Below are 13,389 nucleotides of genomic sequence, written 5' to 3'. Positions count from 1 at the left end.
TCTTGCCCGTTTAAAATGAACCATTTTCATGGAGGAATAATCTGTACAAGCAGTAGAACTAGTATGTACAAGATCTTTGAGAAAGTCAAATTTGAATAATCATTATTAATTTATAGTTAATCGATTATAAATCAAAATAAAAAAAAAGGAACTAAACATGGATTTTCTCGATGGGAAAAAATGGCAAGGTATATAATAAAGAGTTAGCATACATGTGTGTGTGTAGGTACGGCCTTTTACTTCACACAACCAGGATTTCTTTCGAACACATATTATTTTCAACACAAATCAAATTCATTTCAATGGTAGCCAATAGCACAAAGAATGCTTTCAATAATTTTGAATTTGTATTTGACCAAGGGCATTATTTTGCTTTTTTTTTTTTTTTTTTGTCCATTTCTTTTAACTTTCTTGCACATTACTTGCTTCTGTCGTTGTGCCACTAAGAGACAATACCAAAGCTGACATGAAACCATACATACACTGTATAACTATATATATCATCGCGTAGAAATCTATAAGTCTATATATATAATCTATATATTTTTATGTATATATACTTTTTTTTTTTTATGTATTATAACGAAAAAAATTAAGAAAGAATCGTAAAGTACGTACACGTACGGGGATATTATAATATCGAATTGCATTTCGCCAAAAGATCGCTATGTAAAAATGAAGGTCACTTTGTTTCTTGCTTCATTCGGAAGGAAAATTTGTAACGGAGATATTATGAACGTCTTCGAGTGTCTTCCCTTCGGTTTGCCGCGTGAAACAATTAATCGTATAATATTACTACTATTCGGCATTTTAAAAGTAAATATGCTCGCGTATCGATGATGTAGATTATTACTTTCAGGCATTCGTTCCTAATTATTTTTTTACATCACCGTATCACTTCCTGCGAATAAACCTTTTGCAATTATTTTCCAATTCTTAATTAGATATTAGGAAGTTTTGTGAAAGATCATTCGCAGATGAAGAATACTGAGACAAAAGAAATGATGAAGAACGAATGAATGCAATTTAATAGTAATATCACTTTTGCATATGTGTTGTTTTGTATCCACGCAATTTGTGACGATACCGTGACCAGAGCTATGATTAAAAACTCTCTTTACGTTACCACAATTAATGTTTTCTTTTCGTATTCGAAATTTTTCATAAAATAAATTTAAAAAAAAAAGTAATATCCATATATATATAAAAAAAAAAAAAAACACTGTTCTCGACCAAAGAAATCTTTCGTATTATTATTAAAGGTAGCTCCTTTTTTAAAAAACCTTCCAGCGATGATATATAACACGAAAGATATAAGTCCTCTAGCCACGGTATCTATACGAGCATAGAGGATTCTCTCTCTCTCTCTTTCTTTCTTGCTCTCTCACTATGATTTTTTTTTTTTTCACTCATTCTTTCACACTTTTTCACTTTGCCACTACACATTTTGACAAATAATTAGGTCATCACAGAAGCATCATATTATTATATTCAATTAGACTATATATTTGTGAAAGAGTTTTCATCTGTTAGCGCAGTAATATTACAATGATTGAGTATAAAATGGTTTCAAGTTTTCCAAGCCTAGTATAAAGCACTGTTATAATATATATATATATGTTATAAGTGTGCTTATATGTTGGCACATACCACACATGTATGCCAATATATATGGTATGTGAACACACATATGGCCGCAAATATTACTTAAGATCTAATTATAGCAGTAATAATTATCTATTATTTATTCTAAAAACTAAATAAAAACGAAAAAAAAGCTGCGTGTGCTGAGAATGAAAGCTCCGATGACGTTATGAAGATAAATATAGAATTATTTCAGTCCTTAGAGATAACAGCCAATGTGATCATCACGCATGTCATTTCTAATTATTAATCGATAAAAAAAATAATTGTAAGGCTTGAAGAAAACATTAATAAACGTTTGACAACAATAGCACATAACTGTAAAAAATAAAATATTATATATTTTTCGACGTGGCAAAATAAACAGAATGACATCAAATATTCTACGTGTGATTAGTTTTGTTGTATTGATTTTTTTTTTTTTTTATTTTCTCGATTGTGCATGCAAAAAAGTGTCCTAAAACATTGTAACATATTATTATTTCTATTTTAAAACTCATAAAATAATTATATTTAAGACTATAATCGACTTCAGATTGTAGAATGTCGTAGAAAGATAGAAGGCAGTGTTGTATGCACGTATCGATAAAAAAAAACAAAGAAAAATAACAAAAATAATAATCACAAAGTCCAAGACGTCTTGTTAACTAAAACCTTTTATTTATTAATTGAATATTTTAAGATATATGACAGTTATATTACGTCTCTTTTTTGTTTTATTTTCTTTTATTTACTAATATCATAATTTAATAATAATAAAAATGAATTCTACAAGAGAATTATATAATAAAAATTAATATATTTAATTTAAATTTATTATTTGAATTATTATATATTAAATTAGGTAAAATAATTATTTATAAATTATATCAAAATTAAATATATATTTCAATTGAAAAATTGTCAATATAGAATTCATTTTTATTTATGATTATGATATTAATTGTAAATAAGAACAAAGAAGAGAGGAAATCAACTTTTAGTATCTTATATAATTCACTAAATAAATAAAAGCGTTCAGTTAACAAAACGGCGCGCCAGTGAACGATTCTTTCAGCAAGAACACGCAGGGAGGCTTATTACGAGAAGGCTTAGACTTTGAGAAATAAAAATTAATTTAGCCAGAACTGGCAGTTTCATTTTCGACAGGTAGGATATTCTGATCCTCTCCTTTTCCTTTCTGTCCGTCCATGGCAGCTTTCTTCTGCCTGACGATTTCTGCGCGTTTTTCCTGTTGAAAAAAAAAGAAGAATAAAACGAACGTGATTATTATATTTATTAATGTAACAAGAAAGTATTTATTTTTCATAACTAGTCTAATGTTTATATATCATGCTATCTACAGCCAAGGCAAACGTACATTTTACATACGTTTGCTTATATAAGATAAAACATTAATTTATTGAACGAGGATGAAATTTTTTTCGTTCGTAGAATATTTAAACTTCCTCTTTCAATAAGTAATATTAGATCAGTATCTGTACTAGATGGTTGAATGCTATGAAAAGATTGATTATCCGATTATCGATGTCTCTCGATAATCTCGGATACTTAAAGATCTCGTGCATAAATTCTAGAAATATATATTCATGTATATGTACGCGTAGGGGTAAATATATTTGCATCGGATATATGTGATGTACAAATGCATGGCCATGCTGAAAAAAGTGAAAGAAAATGATAAGTACACGTCATGTGTATAGAATTATAACGGCTCAAATTTGCAACATAATGTGTCGAAGCGTTGTGACATTCCCTCAAAAAAAAACAAAAAGAAGAAGAAAAAAAAATACGAAATGAAATAATATCAAGTAAAATGATGAAATCGCGTTGTTTCGTGGGCTATACAAACGCTTTTGTCATTTTCACTAAACAAATAAAGATCAAACAGAAGGTATAATAAGCCGTTATTTATCACAGGGATATGATATATACGATGAGAATAGAAAATCAAGAAAGAGGGAGGGAAATTACATGCTCGCGAATAGCCTGCACACGGCGTTGAATCTCTCGCTGTCGGTTTAGCTCCGCAGTGGATACCCTCTTGTCAAATTCGAATTTTTTCACCAGAAGATCTCTCGTGGCACACTCATCCACCATCTGACGTACTTTCGCTATCTTCACGGTATTCTAAATGACCATGTCAAATCCCTTTAAAGGGTCTGTATCATAAAAAGAGGGGATAGTTACAAGGAAGGATTTCTACCGAACGAAAATTGGACGTTAGTTTAAAGGCAAATAAGAAATGAGAGATGCATGCCGTTCTTGTTGTTGATGTTGTTGTTGTTAGATTAGAAATCCTTCCAGGATGAGCACGAACTAAACTAACTTTTTAATACGAAAGACTATAATGATAGGTGAAACTGACGTAGAACTTACGTAATTGCGTAATTTTTCCTTCTGTTCGCGTTCTAGACTTTCACGGCGTTCACGAGCTTGATCAAGCTTGCCTTGAATTTGCGATTCCAACTGTTGCACACGTTCGGTCATACCTTGACGTACACGAGCGGCTTGTTCCTCCTACAATTACAAACGACTTTTCGTGATTAATGAAATTTAACAGAACAAATAATTGTTTTATTATTTAATACGGCTTTTTGTAAATTTATTTATAAATTAATCGTGATACTGACATGCTTATTAAGACGATCCAACATTCTTTTAATGTTTTCGTCACGTTGAGCAGCAGCAGTCTTAAGTTTCTCTTCAACAGCGCATCGTACTTCTTCGGTCTGCTGCTCGAGGCTCAAACGAGACTTCTCTACGCTCTCCAACTATTATAAAAGAAAAAGAATTATTTAAAATAAATTATTATTCAAGATTAATTTTTAAACATTTTTTTACGTAAATAACCTGAATTCATAAAAATTAAGTTTTTGCGATCGAAGTCATTCCCTGTTAGCGATTCAAAAAGAAATTCTGTGAATGATGTAACATGGTTCAAGAAGAGTTTTATGATGATTGTATCAAATTTGTTGTCATCTCTTCTTTTCCCAGAGTTTTCAAGATCAGTTGAAATTCAGTTTTTACAAATAAATCTGTAGTTGTTTTATTTCTATCTTTTGGCCAATACTGAGTCGAATTCGGCAAGAATCATAACATCTCATTCAGGAAAACGTATTATATACTACGCTAGTGTACGCTTCTTGATATATGAGCATTAGATGTTATTGATTTAATCTTTCACATAATGTAAACATTTATTTCTGTAAATTGCAACACGTTTAACGATTTCGAGCGTGAACTGTTAATAGTCTTACGTGATTTGCGTGTACATAATAACTACGTATACAGTATTGCTTTACAGTACTGACGAAAAGATCGAGATGATCTCGATCTATGGAAAAAAGTTTGTCATGATTCAGTTTTAATACATCAATCATATGCAGAAAGATAGCCCAATAAGCATTATCTATCATGTTTCATATTCAAATAAATTATTAAAAAATTTTAATAGATTAATAATTTTAATCTGTAAAAGAAAATCTGACTTTTGATATCAACATAACAGTTTCCCGGCACATTATGTAATAGTATCTTGATAAGTTGTCAGTAGGAAAACTTTTAGACGTTAGATCGATCGTGGTAATGTAGTCAATTAACCAGCACACTCTCCCGCCGATTTCGTTAAATTCCCTTCTATATTCAAATTATAGGTTTATCTCTAAAAATCTAAATTTTAACTGACTTTGAAAAATCTATGGAAAATTAGAATTGAGAAAAATTTTGGTTCAATTATCATAAAACTTTTCTTGAACCTATGTTACATTAGTCAAACAATTTTCTTTCAAATCGCTAGCAGTTAAATTAACTAACAATAATATGAACATGTCCCAATATTCTGATTGCAGAAAATATAAAACTATTAACTCACGTGCTCTTTCAATTTATTCTTAAGCTCGGCAATATGAGCTTCTCGCTTCTCTTCGGTATTGTTCATTTTTGCGTCCAAGGATTCGCGAGTAGCTGCTATGAATGCGGCGCTAAGTTCATCTTTCTTACGAGCGACCTCTTCGATCTTGCTGAGTTTCGCGGCAAGAGCAGCGATCTTATGAGATTCCAAGGTAAATCTTCTTTGCTCAGCTTCCCTCAACTTGTCCTCGATAGGAATCTGTTGAGTTGGGCCAGTATGGGGTGGTGACGGTGCTCTCTTTGGTGCCGTTGGTTCTGCCAATATTACTTCGTAGCAAATACCACCCTTCGATTTTTCTTGGCATCGTATTTCGGTCGCTATAATAACGGGCGAAAAATATTTTCAAATCGATCGTTTCTCTTATTAATATTTCATTTAATCATGAATCGTGCCAAGGATCTTTTTCCTTCTGGTTTTATAAAAAAAAAAGAAAAAAAGAAAAAAAGATGGCCGACGACGGATAAGGAGTAGGAGGTTCTAACACAGAAAAGTAGTTACGGAAGTATGACTCAGACGCACGAGAAGGAAGGATCGATCAGAGGACGGCGTACGATTGTCTGTAGGCGCCGCGACGTCTAGCGTCGACACACGCACCACTTCTCCAACAACCATTTTCTCTCTCTCTCCCTTTTTCTTTTTCTCCCAACCACCCAACATATATCTCCTAGGAGACTATTTCTACGTACAATTTACCGGCGACATTACGGCGACATAATCGTATCGTCGCGTGGGTCATTGCACTTGATCGATATCGTTAATTAATCGTCTTTGCTTGGATTTATTTTTTCACCAACATGAAAATGACAAAAATTAATAAATAAAATAGTCTCTCTATTCCAAACCAATTGTATAACAAAGCAAGTCCGACATTGATCACATTATTTTCTCGGCTGAACAAAAAGAGAATATTTTTCCACCCTCTGATTTTGGTGGGCAGCCAAAAACTACCCCCAGAGATAAAGTATTCATAAGGGCAGATTCATTAATTCGTGCATACCGTGCAATACGATGTTTGATTTTTGGTGAACTATGCGATGTTTGCGTAACGAGTTTCCAGGATTTGACGATGCACTGATAGATGATGATTTACTTATGAAACAAGATTATTCTGAAACGTTATTAATAATGACTGCTGCACAATGTACTTACTAATGAACTTCACCTTCTTCGGTTGCTTGGTTCGCGCCCCTTTTCCATTGGGCTTCTTGAAGGGCGCATTACCCTTCCTCTGTCCCGCTTCAAATATTGACAATAATCAATAAACCATTGAGAAATTGATCGTAAAGTTATTACGTGTATTTAAAAATAATAATCATCGGGATATATTTAATTTTAATTATCGAAAAAATTGATGCAACTTTTCGGAGCATCGGATAACTTTGTTGGCCATCTTGGGCCGCACCCTCGTCACTTCCGAAACAAGTGCGTGTACAAAAACACGTGCGCAAGAATTTTTTTTCTATGGATATTTGGATTTTTTCCTGATACGATCAGTTGTGTAATAAATTAAATCAGCATATTACTAAATTCAAAAATAGATTATATCAAAACTTAATGTTCGATTAGAAATGATGAAAGTTTGACAAAGGAATTATCTTTGTGTAACAATAATTCAGTACTTTCATTATTAATAAATAGAAAGAGATTGTTCAATAAGGAATGTTAAATAATTCTAGTAACAATTTATGAAATTTTTCGGAGGTTGATACCCGCAAATACACCTATGACTACCTGATTAAGGAAAATTGATCAAACTGCAGATACTCAGATACCTGGTATAATATAACACTACCGAAATATCGATTAGCTTGAATTGCGGTAGAAAAGAACTTTTCATCACGTTTTTCTTCTAAGATTAAATATTAAATAAGCAAATTAAAAATATAGATCAGAAGTAATTATAACAATATCAAATTACATTTAGCAGTCAAGAGGGGACAGATTTTCGAAATATACCATCTTAGTTATCATATAAATAGAAATCGATAAGAAAAAATTCAATATCTGACCGAAATCACCGATCTGAACACAAACTACCTTTAAAAATAATGCTAATTCTAAATATAACGAAGAAAATGTAAAATCTAATCGCAATTCGACACTCACCTACAATATCCAAAGGTGCTTTGCAGCTATGACAGAAGCACTGCAGCATCGAGTCGCGCACTAGCCCGATAAGCATTTTTCTGATGTTCCTTTTTCAGTTGTCTTCTAAAGTCACCAGGGGTTGGTTGGTTGCTTATGTTTCTCGATTAAAAGAAACGGAAGAATAAGAGAAAGAAAAAATAGAAAAAAAGAAATATGGACAGATATAATTAGAGATAGATAAAAAGAGAAAAAGAAGGGAAAAAGTAACGTAACGGGCAGAGAGAAAAGGAGAGTGTTAGAGGGCACGTCGGACCAGCAGCGTAGCAGATGGCCGGAAGTGGCTCCAAACTCGTATCTGGGGCGGTGGCTGAAGGGCGACTGATCCAACACGGTGCGCCACGACGCCCGGCGTCGCTCAATATCCACCCACCGAGGTGTTCTGCGCCCCATCCAGCACCCCGCCCACAAAAGCCAACCTATACCCGAACAGCAACCACCACTCCACTGGTGAAGAACGACGCCTCTGCGTCGGGGCTACCAACGGGTCTCCAACGTACCGGCTTCTACATGCCTATATTATGGATCCAACCTAGCCGGTCAATAGGCACGTGTATGGAAGTACTACGTGCGCTCGTAAAATACCATCTGTCTGACCAACCCCTGTCTCTATTACGCTATTGCCTACTACGAGTCATCCAAGTACTACGGTAAAATTCGTAGGCAATTTTTCTTCCTTCTCCTCCTCTTAACCCCCCAATCCTTTCTCCATCATCAACTCGTTCGCGCACGTTTTTTCCAAAAGATTTTTCGAACGGTTTCATATTTTTGACAGTAAACTGTCAACCCCTCTTGTCTCTACCCTTCTTTTTCTATTTAAAAGAACGTTTCTTTCGTATCAACGTTTTGGTGCTGTTTTATGTTTTGTTTTGTTTTGTTCAAAATACAAGAGAAATTCGAATTTTTAATTAAAAGAGTTTAATGTGAAACAAAGAAAAAAGCTCGACCATTATTCATTGAAAAAACGGAAAAAGTTGGTTTGTTAATTTCGTAAGAATTTATTGCTATTCCGTGGGGGGGATGGATTTGAACTTGGAGAAATTTTAGAACCCGAGCTCGTACTTTTCTGACTGCATATAAAAAGAGAGTAACATATTTACGATAACTGCCATCGTGACGGTAGTAAACTTATTTCTCTGCATGTGCACACACACACACACACACACACATAAAAGAGAGATATATATTTTATAGTTCTTGCGTGTAAATTAATTTGTTGAGATATATTTTTCAAGATATATTTACCTACATTATAAAATATTCTCTTTTCTCTATTAGATTAGCCTAGTATAGCATTTATATTAAATTAGTTCGAATTATTTGAGTTCTTTCAAATTAAGCAAAGCTATAAAATATAGGTTAGTCTTATAAAACAACTTTACTTTTTATTTGTTAGTTTGTTCGGTTGTTGTCTTTTCTAGTCGACGATACCTTATAGATCAATTGAATTATATAAGCAAAACGGAACTAAAAAGATCACACGATCGTGGGAATTTGTTTGTGCGTTGTCAATGAGAACTCCTGAGAACGATCAAAAACAATCTAGTATAAAATGTAGAAAGTACAACGAGCTAAAACCATATTCTTTAATTAATAATGTTATTAGTATTTAATTGGATTCCACAAAGCAATAAATCGTTGAAAAACTTAAGAGAGCAGCCAAAACAAGAAAAAGAAATGAGGAAACGCGTCTTATCGTTCAGTAAAATACACACGTTTATTATACTGACTCGTTTACAAATGGAAAGAAATTCTAAGTTTCTTTGCGTGACAAGGCAAAAGACGTTAGTTAGTTTCAATAGATATACTAGATAGTTCTGATTACTTTTATCGATTATAATAAATTTATGAATCTTAACGTTAAAGAAATTTCTAATAATTTCTAATAAAATGTGTGATCAAAGAAACAATTTAAACAACATAGAACGATACATTTTCCAAATGCTAGGTCTATCTTAACTTTGCTATGTTTAAAATGTAATGCCGGATATCTGTTATTCGTTCTTTTTCTGTCTTTATTTCTGGTTCCTACGATCGATACGCGTCTCACTTAGCAGTTGAGGCCCCTCAAAAGACGTGCCAGTACCGTATACTCGTTTCCATTTTATTTAACGAAATCGAGATCTATACTTCGCCCTTGAATTAATTTTAAAAAATTATTATTGATTTTCTTCGTCGTCGAATGTATTCTAAGTTTGCTTATCTCTTATTTTTCATTCGATTTTGGATATTTAGATTTATTAAAGTATTAAAGTCGAGTATAAAAATAACATAATTTCACTTCGCGCAATATCAATTTATCCGTTAATGATATCGCTAGAGGTGACTAGAAAAGCTAGTAGTTGATAACGAATCGATAAAGGTTAATGACTTCGTGTGGTCCATTATGGTTGAAGGATGAGAACCCCTGAAAAGCAAGCAAACAGAGGCAGGCACAGGCCAACTCGTACAGCCACTGCAGTCGACTCGCATTGCAGTTGCCACGGTAAAACGTAGCCTGCACTCCTTCGAGGACACCAATAGAGGGCTCTGACCTTCTCCCCTCTTCATGCAGTGACTATCCACGCAGTGTTTTCTGCAGTCTTTAGGGTGTGTTCCTACCGTCACCTAAATTGTCTGATTCTAATTAAGGATCCTTAGTCAGAAAAGTCGCCACGCATCGACGACTCACTGGAAACTCGTTGCGCATCATTGTATAGCTGTTTTTATTATTCCTTCGTTCGATAAAATAGACCGACTACTTTCGATAATCTTTCTTTTGCGATAAAATCGATACTCTTGGTAGTAATGACGATTAAAGTTTCTTTAATGTGAAAAACGCTACGTATTAGCTTGATAAAATTTGATCGATTGAAAGGATACAAGGAAACTTTGAAGCAATAGTATAATTATATATAATATCTTATTTTCATTATTATTGTTATTAGACTTACATTCGGTGGTAATAGGTGATTCTGCAGTGGTGGCCATAGTTGAACGTTAACCTGCAACGTAAAATTGCATCGGTCGATTAGATATTGTCAGTACGCGAATAAGAAGTTACTTTATTAAAGCATTTATGAATTGCTTTAAAAAGCTTCATTTTTCTTTACTTTACCCTTGATAGTTCAATCTGCCTACCTCCCTCTTTCCTACACAAACCTCACATCTACGAAAATAATAAGATTTCTGCCTGGCCTTCGTCATTTTATGGCAACGCCATCGAGGTCTTCAGCTCTTCAACGTGTATAAACCCGAAAGGGAACAAAGAGATTGGCTTGAGAAATAAGGCGGACGCTATGCATAGTAGCTCTGTTCGCTGTGATGTACTTTCTGTATGATGTTTTTCATTACCCTTTATCGTGTTACTCAAGAAGTTTCTTTGTTTTGAATATTATGACTAAAGATAAAGTCCAAACAATCAATTATTTCATATTAATTTCTTTAATTCTTTTAGTAATTGCTTTGTTTGTAATTGGTGTTTGAAATGTTTCTGACAGAGTACTGGAGACATTAGTATGATTTTTAACAACAACGAGCAACAAGATGTGATTAAAAACAAAACTTTCGAATAATTAATTCTTTTCATGGAGATATATAAAATTATCTGAAATTGAATATTAACATTTTCTATCTTTTTCAAAAATAAAAGAAACAAAGAATAACATCCTTTCTTTCTGAAGTACAGAAAGAGTCTTGTTGACCATGTCTAATACGCATGATCACAACGGGAAACGTGCCGCAGTGTTACGGTATAAATCGAATGAAAGGAACACTGCAGTCGCGTATCAACATTACGAAAGAATTGATCGCTTCCATAGAAGATAAAAAAGCATAAATCTAATGATAATTTAGTCTGTGTCCAATCACAACGCAGCAAGCATATACGCTCGTGAGCGTTTTATTGTCAGTAAAATGTAACACAAAGAGATTCGTGCACCCCTCATTTCATTCGTCTTCCTTTCTCTTTTTTTTAATTCCGGTATGATCCTTGTAAAAGTAAAGTTAATTGTTATTGTAAATTGATTTAAAAAAAATAATGCGAAAGTCTAAATATGAATATCATTATAATTTTTGTATTTAATTGTCAGAAAAAAATTGAACAAAAGTAAACGAATTAACGAATTTCTTTGTCTGAAAGTCACGTCATCTTGACGTTACTGTCATATTTCAAACTTTGTAGGTATTGTCTTTCTTTAACTTACCTTCAACTGTATGTGACTTCAACGTAAAGATGAATTAAATGAAGCTCGCTTTGTCGAGATATTTTCCACTTTTGATAATGACAAATACAGAAGAAATTGCACGCACTCTCGTCAATAATGCACTGTGATCTGAACGTTCGCCCAGCTCCGCTGGCTGCTTTTATCGTAACGTGCCTGTTCCCACTGTTGCCTTCGGATTCGTTACACGTACGAACACACACGCGGTTACCGATGAAAGCTCTAGAAATACGAACGACGTCGATTGGTTAACATTCGCGATCCTAACGCCATCGGGAGTAGCATCACTAAGCACTCGTATTTTCATTGGTCCATTTAAATTTCGAATGTTATTCTAAACGTACAAATTTGACACGCGGTAAACACTTCGACAGACGGCGTCTCTACGCGCGAAATAATATCTCTCAATGATGATTGATATATTTAAAAACTCAGCAGGAGATATCTTCTAAGTACTTGCTTTTGATTGTCAAAATGTTACGCTTTCGACGACTTTTCTTTCGTGCGTGATGTGCGGATTGAGATATTCGTTTTGGTTTATTTGTCCCCATAGAGTTCAATTTACATTTGTTAAATACACAGCTTCTTCATTACAAACAATTGAAAACATGTTGAAATATTTTTTTTGTCTGAAAAATATTACATTTTATTTGATTATTGTTTTGAAATCTATGTTTTATGATACCTAACGAATAATAGTAACACATAAATACGTTGCAAATTAATAAACATTGTTATATCTTTTCATGGCAGTTAACGGTTAAATCTGTTAAAAAAAATGTATTCTGGGTGAATCATATCTGAGCCTCTTGTAACGAATGTTTGAATGCGTGGGAAGTAGTGACTGTTGTATGTGTATATAGGCTTAAAAAATGTGCTCCCGAATATGGATAAGAGGTTGAAACTGGTTTCAATGATTTTCCATGAAGACAAAGTTCTTTCTATTTTATATCTTTGAGTACTTTCATAATAAATAAAATGTTATACACACAAATTAGAATTAAAGTAATATTTTAATCAAAATAAAGTACAGTTAAAAAACTCAATAACGATTAAAATTTAAGATTGGAACATTTTTTGACTTTAAGATGTAGCTTTAGTTTATTTTCTAGTATTGCATTGAAACTTATTCATAAATGTAATAAAAATCAAATATAAATAAAACATATCAACCTTAACATAAATTAATAAAAAAAAGATTAGGATTTTAAAATAATAATTGAATGAATATACATCAGCCAAAATAAGGGAGTAAATAATTCCTATCAATGAAATAATCATATTTATGACTAAGATTACAGGAAAGAGTTAATACCTTATTGTTGTCTCTATAAATAAATAAACATTAGATTGAAACTGGCTATGACCTTTCGTGGTAATTTCAAATAATGCATGTCATGATTATACATGAATTTGTATTTCTTTGTTTAAAATAAAAACAAATAAAGATTGATTTGTTGTTTGTATATTTATTTATTTATTTAA

At 32.8% G+C, this 13,389-nt stretch overlaps 1 protein-coding gene across 3 annotated transcripts; it reads right to left on the bottom strand.

The window, feature by feature from the left end:
• Window positions 1-215: 215 nt before the first annotated feature.
• Window positions 216-12,082, bottom strand: LOC106789102 (calponin homology domain-containing protein DDB_G0272472). 3 transcript variants are annotated; one of them, XM_014752991.1, is made up of 7 exons: window positions 11,887-12,082; window positions 10,636-10,686; window positions 5,519-5,874; window positions 4,278-4,418; window positions 4,024-4,164; window positions 3,619-3,774; window positions 216-2,875 (listed from the first exon to the last, which is right to left on the bottom strand). In XM_014752991.1, exons 2-7 carry the CDS (start codon window positions 10,670-10,672, stop codon window positions 2,762-2,764), a joined length of 945 nt encoding a protein of 314 aa, XP_014608477.1. In that variant the 5' UTR covers window positions 10,673-10,686; window positions 11,887-12,082; the 3' UTR covers window positions 216-2,761. The 3 variants fall into 3 exon arrangements, with proteins under 3 accessions (XP_014608477.1, XP_014608468.1, XP_014608487.1); XM_014752982.1 differs by lacking the exons at window positions 10,636-10,686; window positions 11,887-12,082 and adding exons at window positions 6,707-6,793; window positions 7,664-8,516; XM_014753001.1 differs by lacking the exons at window positions 3,619-3,774; window positions 10,636-10,686; window positions 11,887-12,082 and adding exons at window positions 6,707-6,793; window positions 7,664-8,518.
• Between the last annotated feature and the right edge of the window lie 1,307 nt (window positions 12,083-13,389).

Source organism: Polistes canadensis, unplaced genomic scaffold, assembly GCF_001313835.1.
Source record: "Polistes canadensis isolate GaletaPanama2010 unplaced genomic scaffold, ASM131383v1 scaffold_6, whole genome shotgun sequence".
NCBI classification, from domain to species: domain Eukaryota; kingdom Metazoa; phylum Arthropoda; class Insecta; order Hymenoptera; family Vespidae; genus Polistes; species Polistes canadensis.
This window is presented reverse-complemented; position numbering and strand designations above follow the sequence as displayed.

Coding starts and splice junctions, on each gene's coding strand:
- LOC106789102 (XM_014752982.1), bottom strand. CDS start 7,739: ATGCTTATCGGGCTAGTGCGCGACTCGATGCTGCAGTGCTTCTGTCAT. Junction 5,875..6,706: donor GAAGAAGGTGAAGTTCATTA/GTAAGTACATTG, acceptor CCGTTATTATAG/CGACCGAAATACGATGCCAA. Junction 4,165..4,277: donor TGGATCGTCTTAATAAGCAT/GTCAGTATCACG, acceptor TTGTAATTGTAG/GAGGAACAAGCCGCTCGTGT.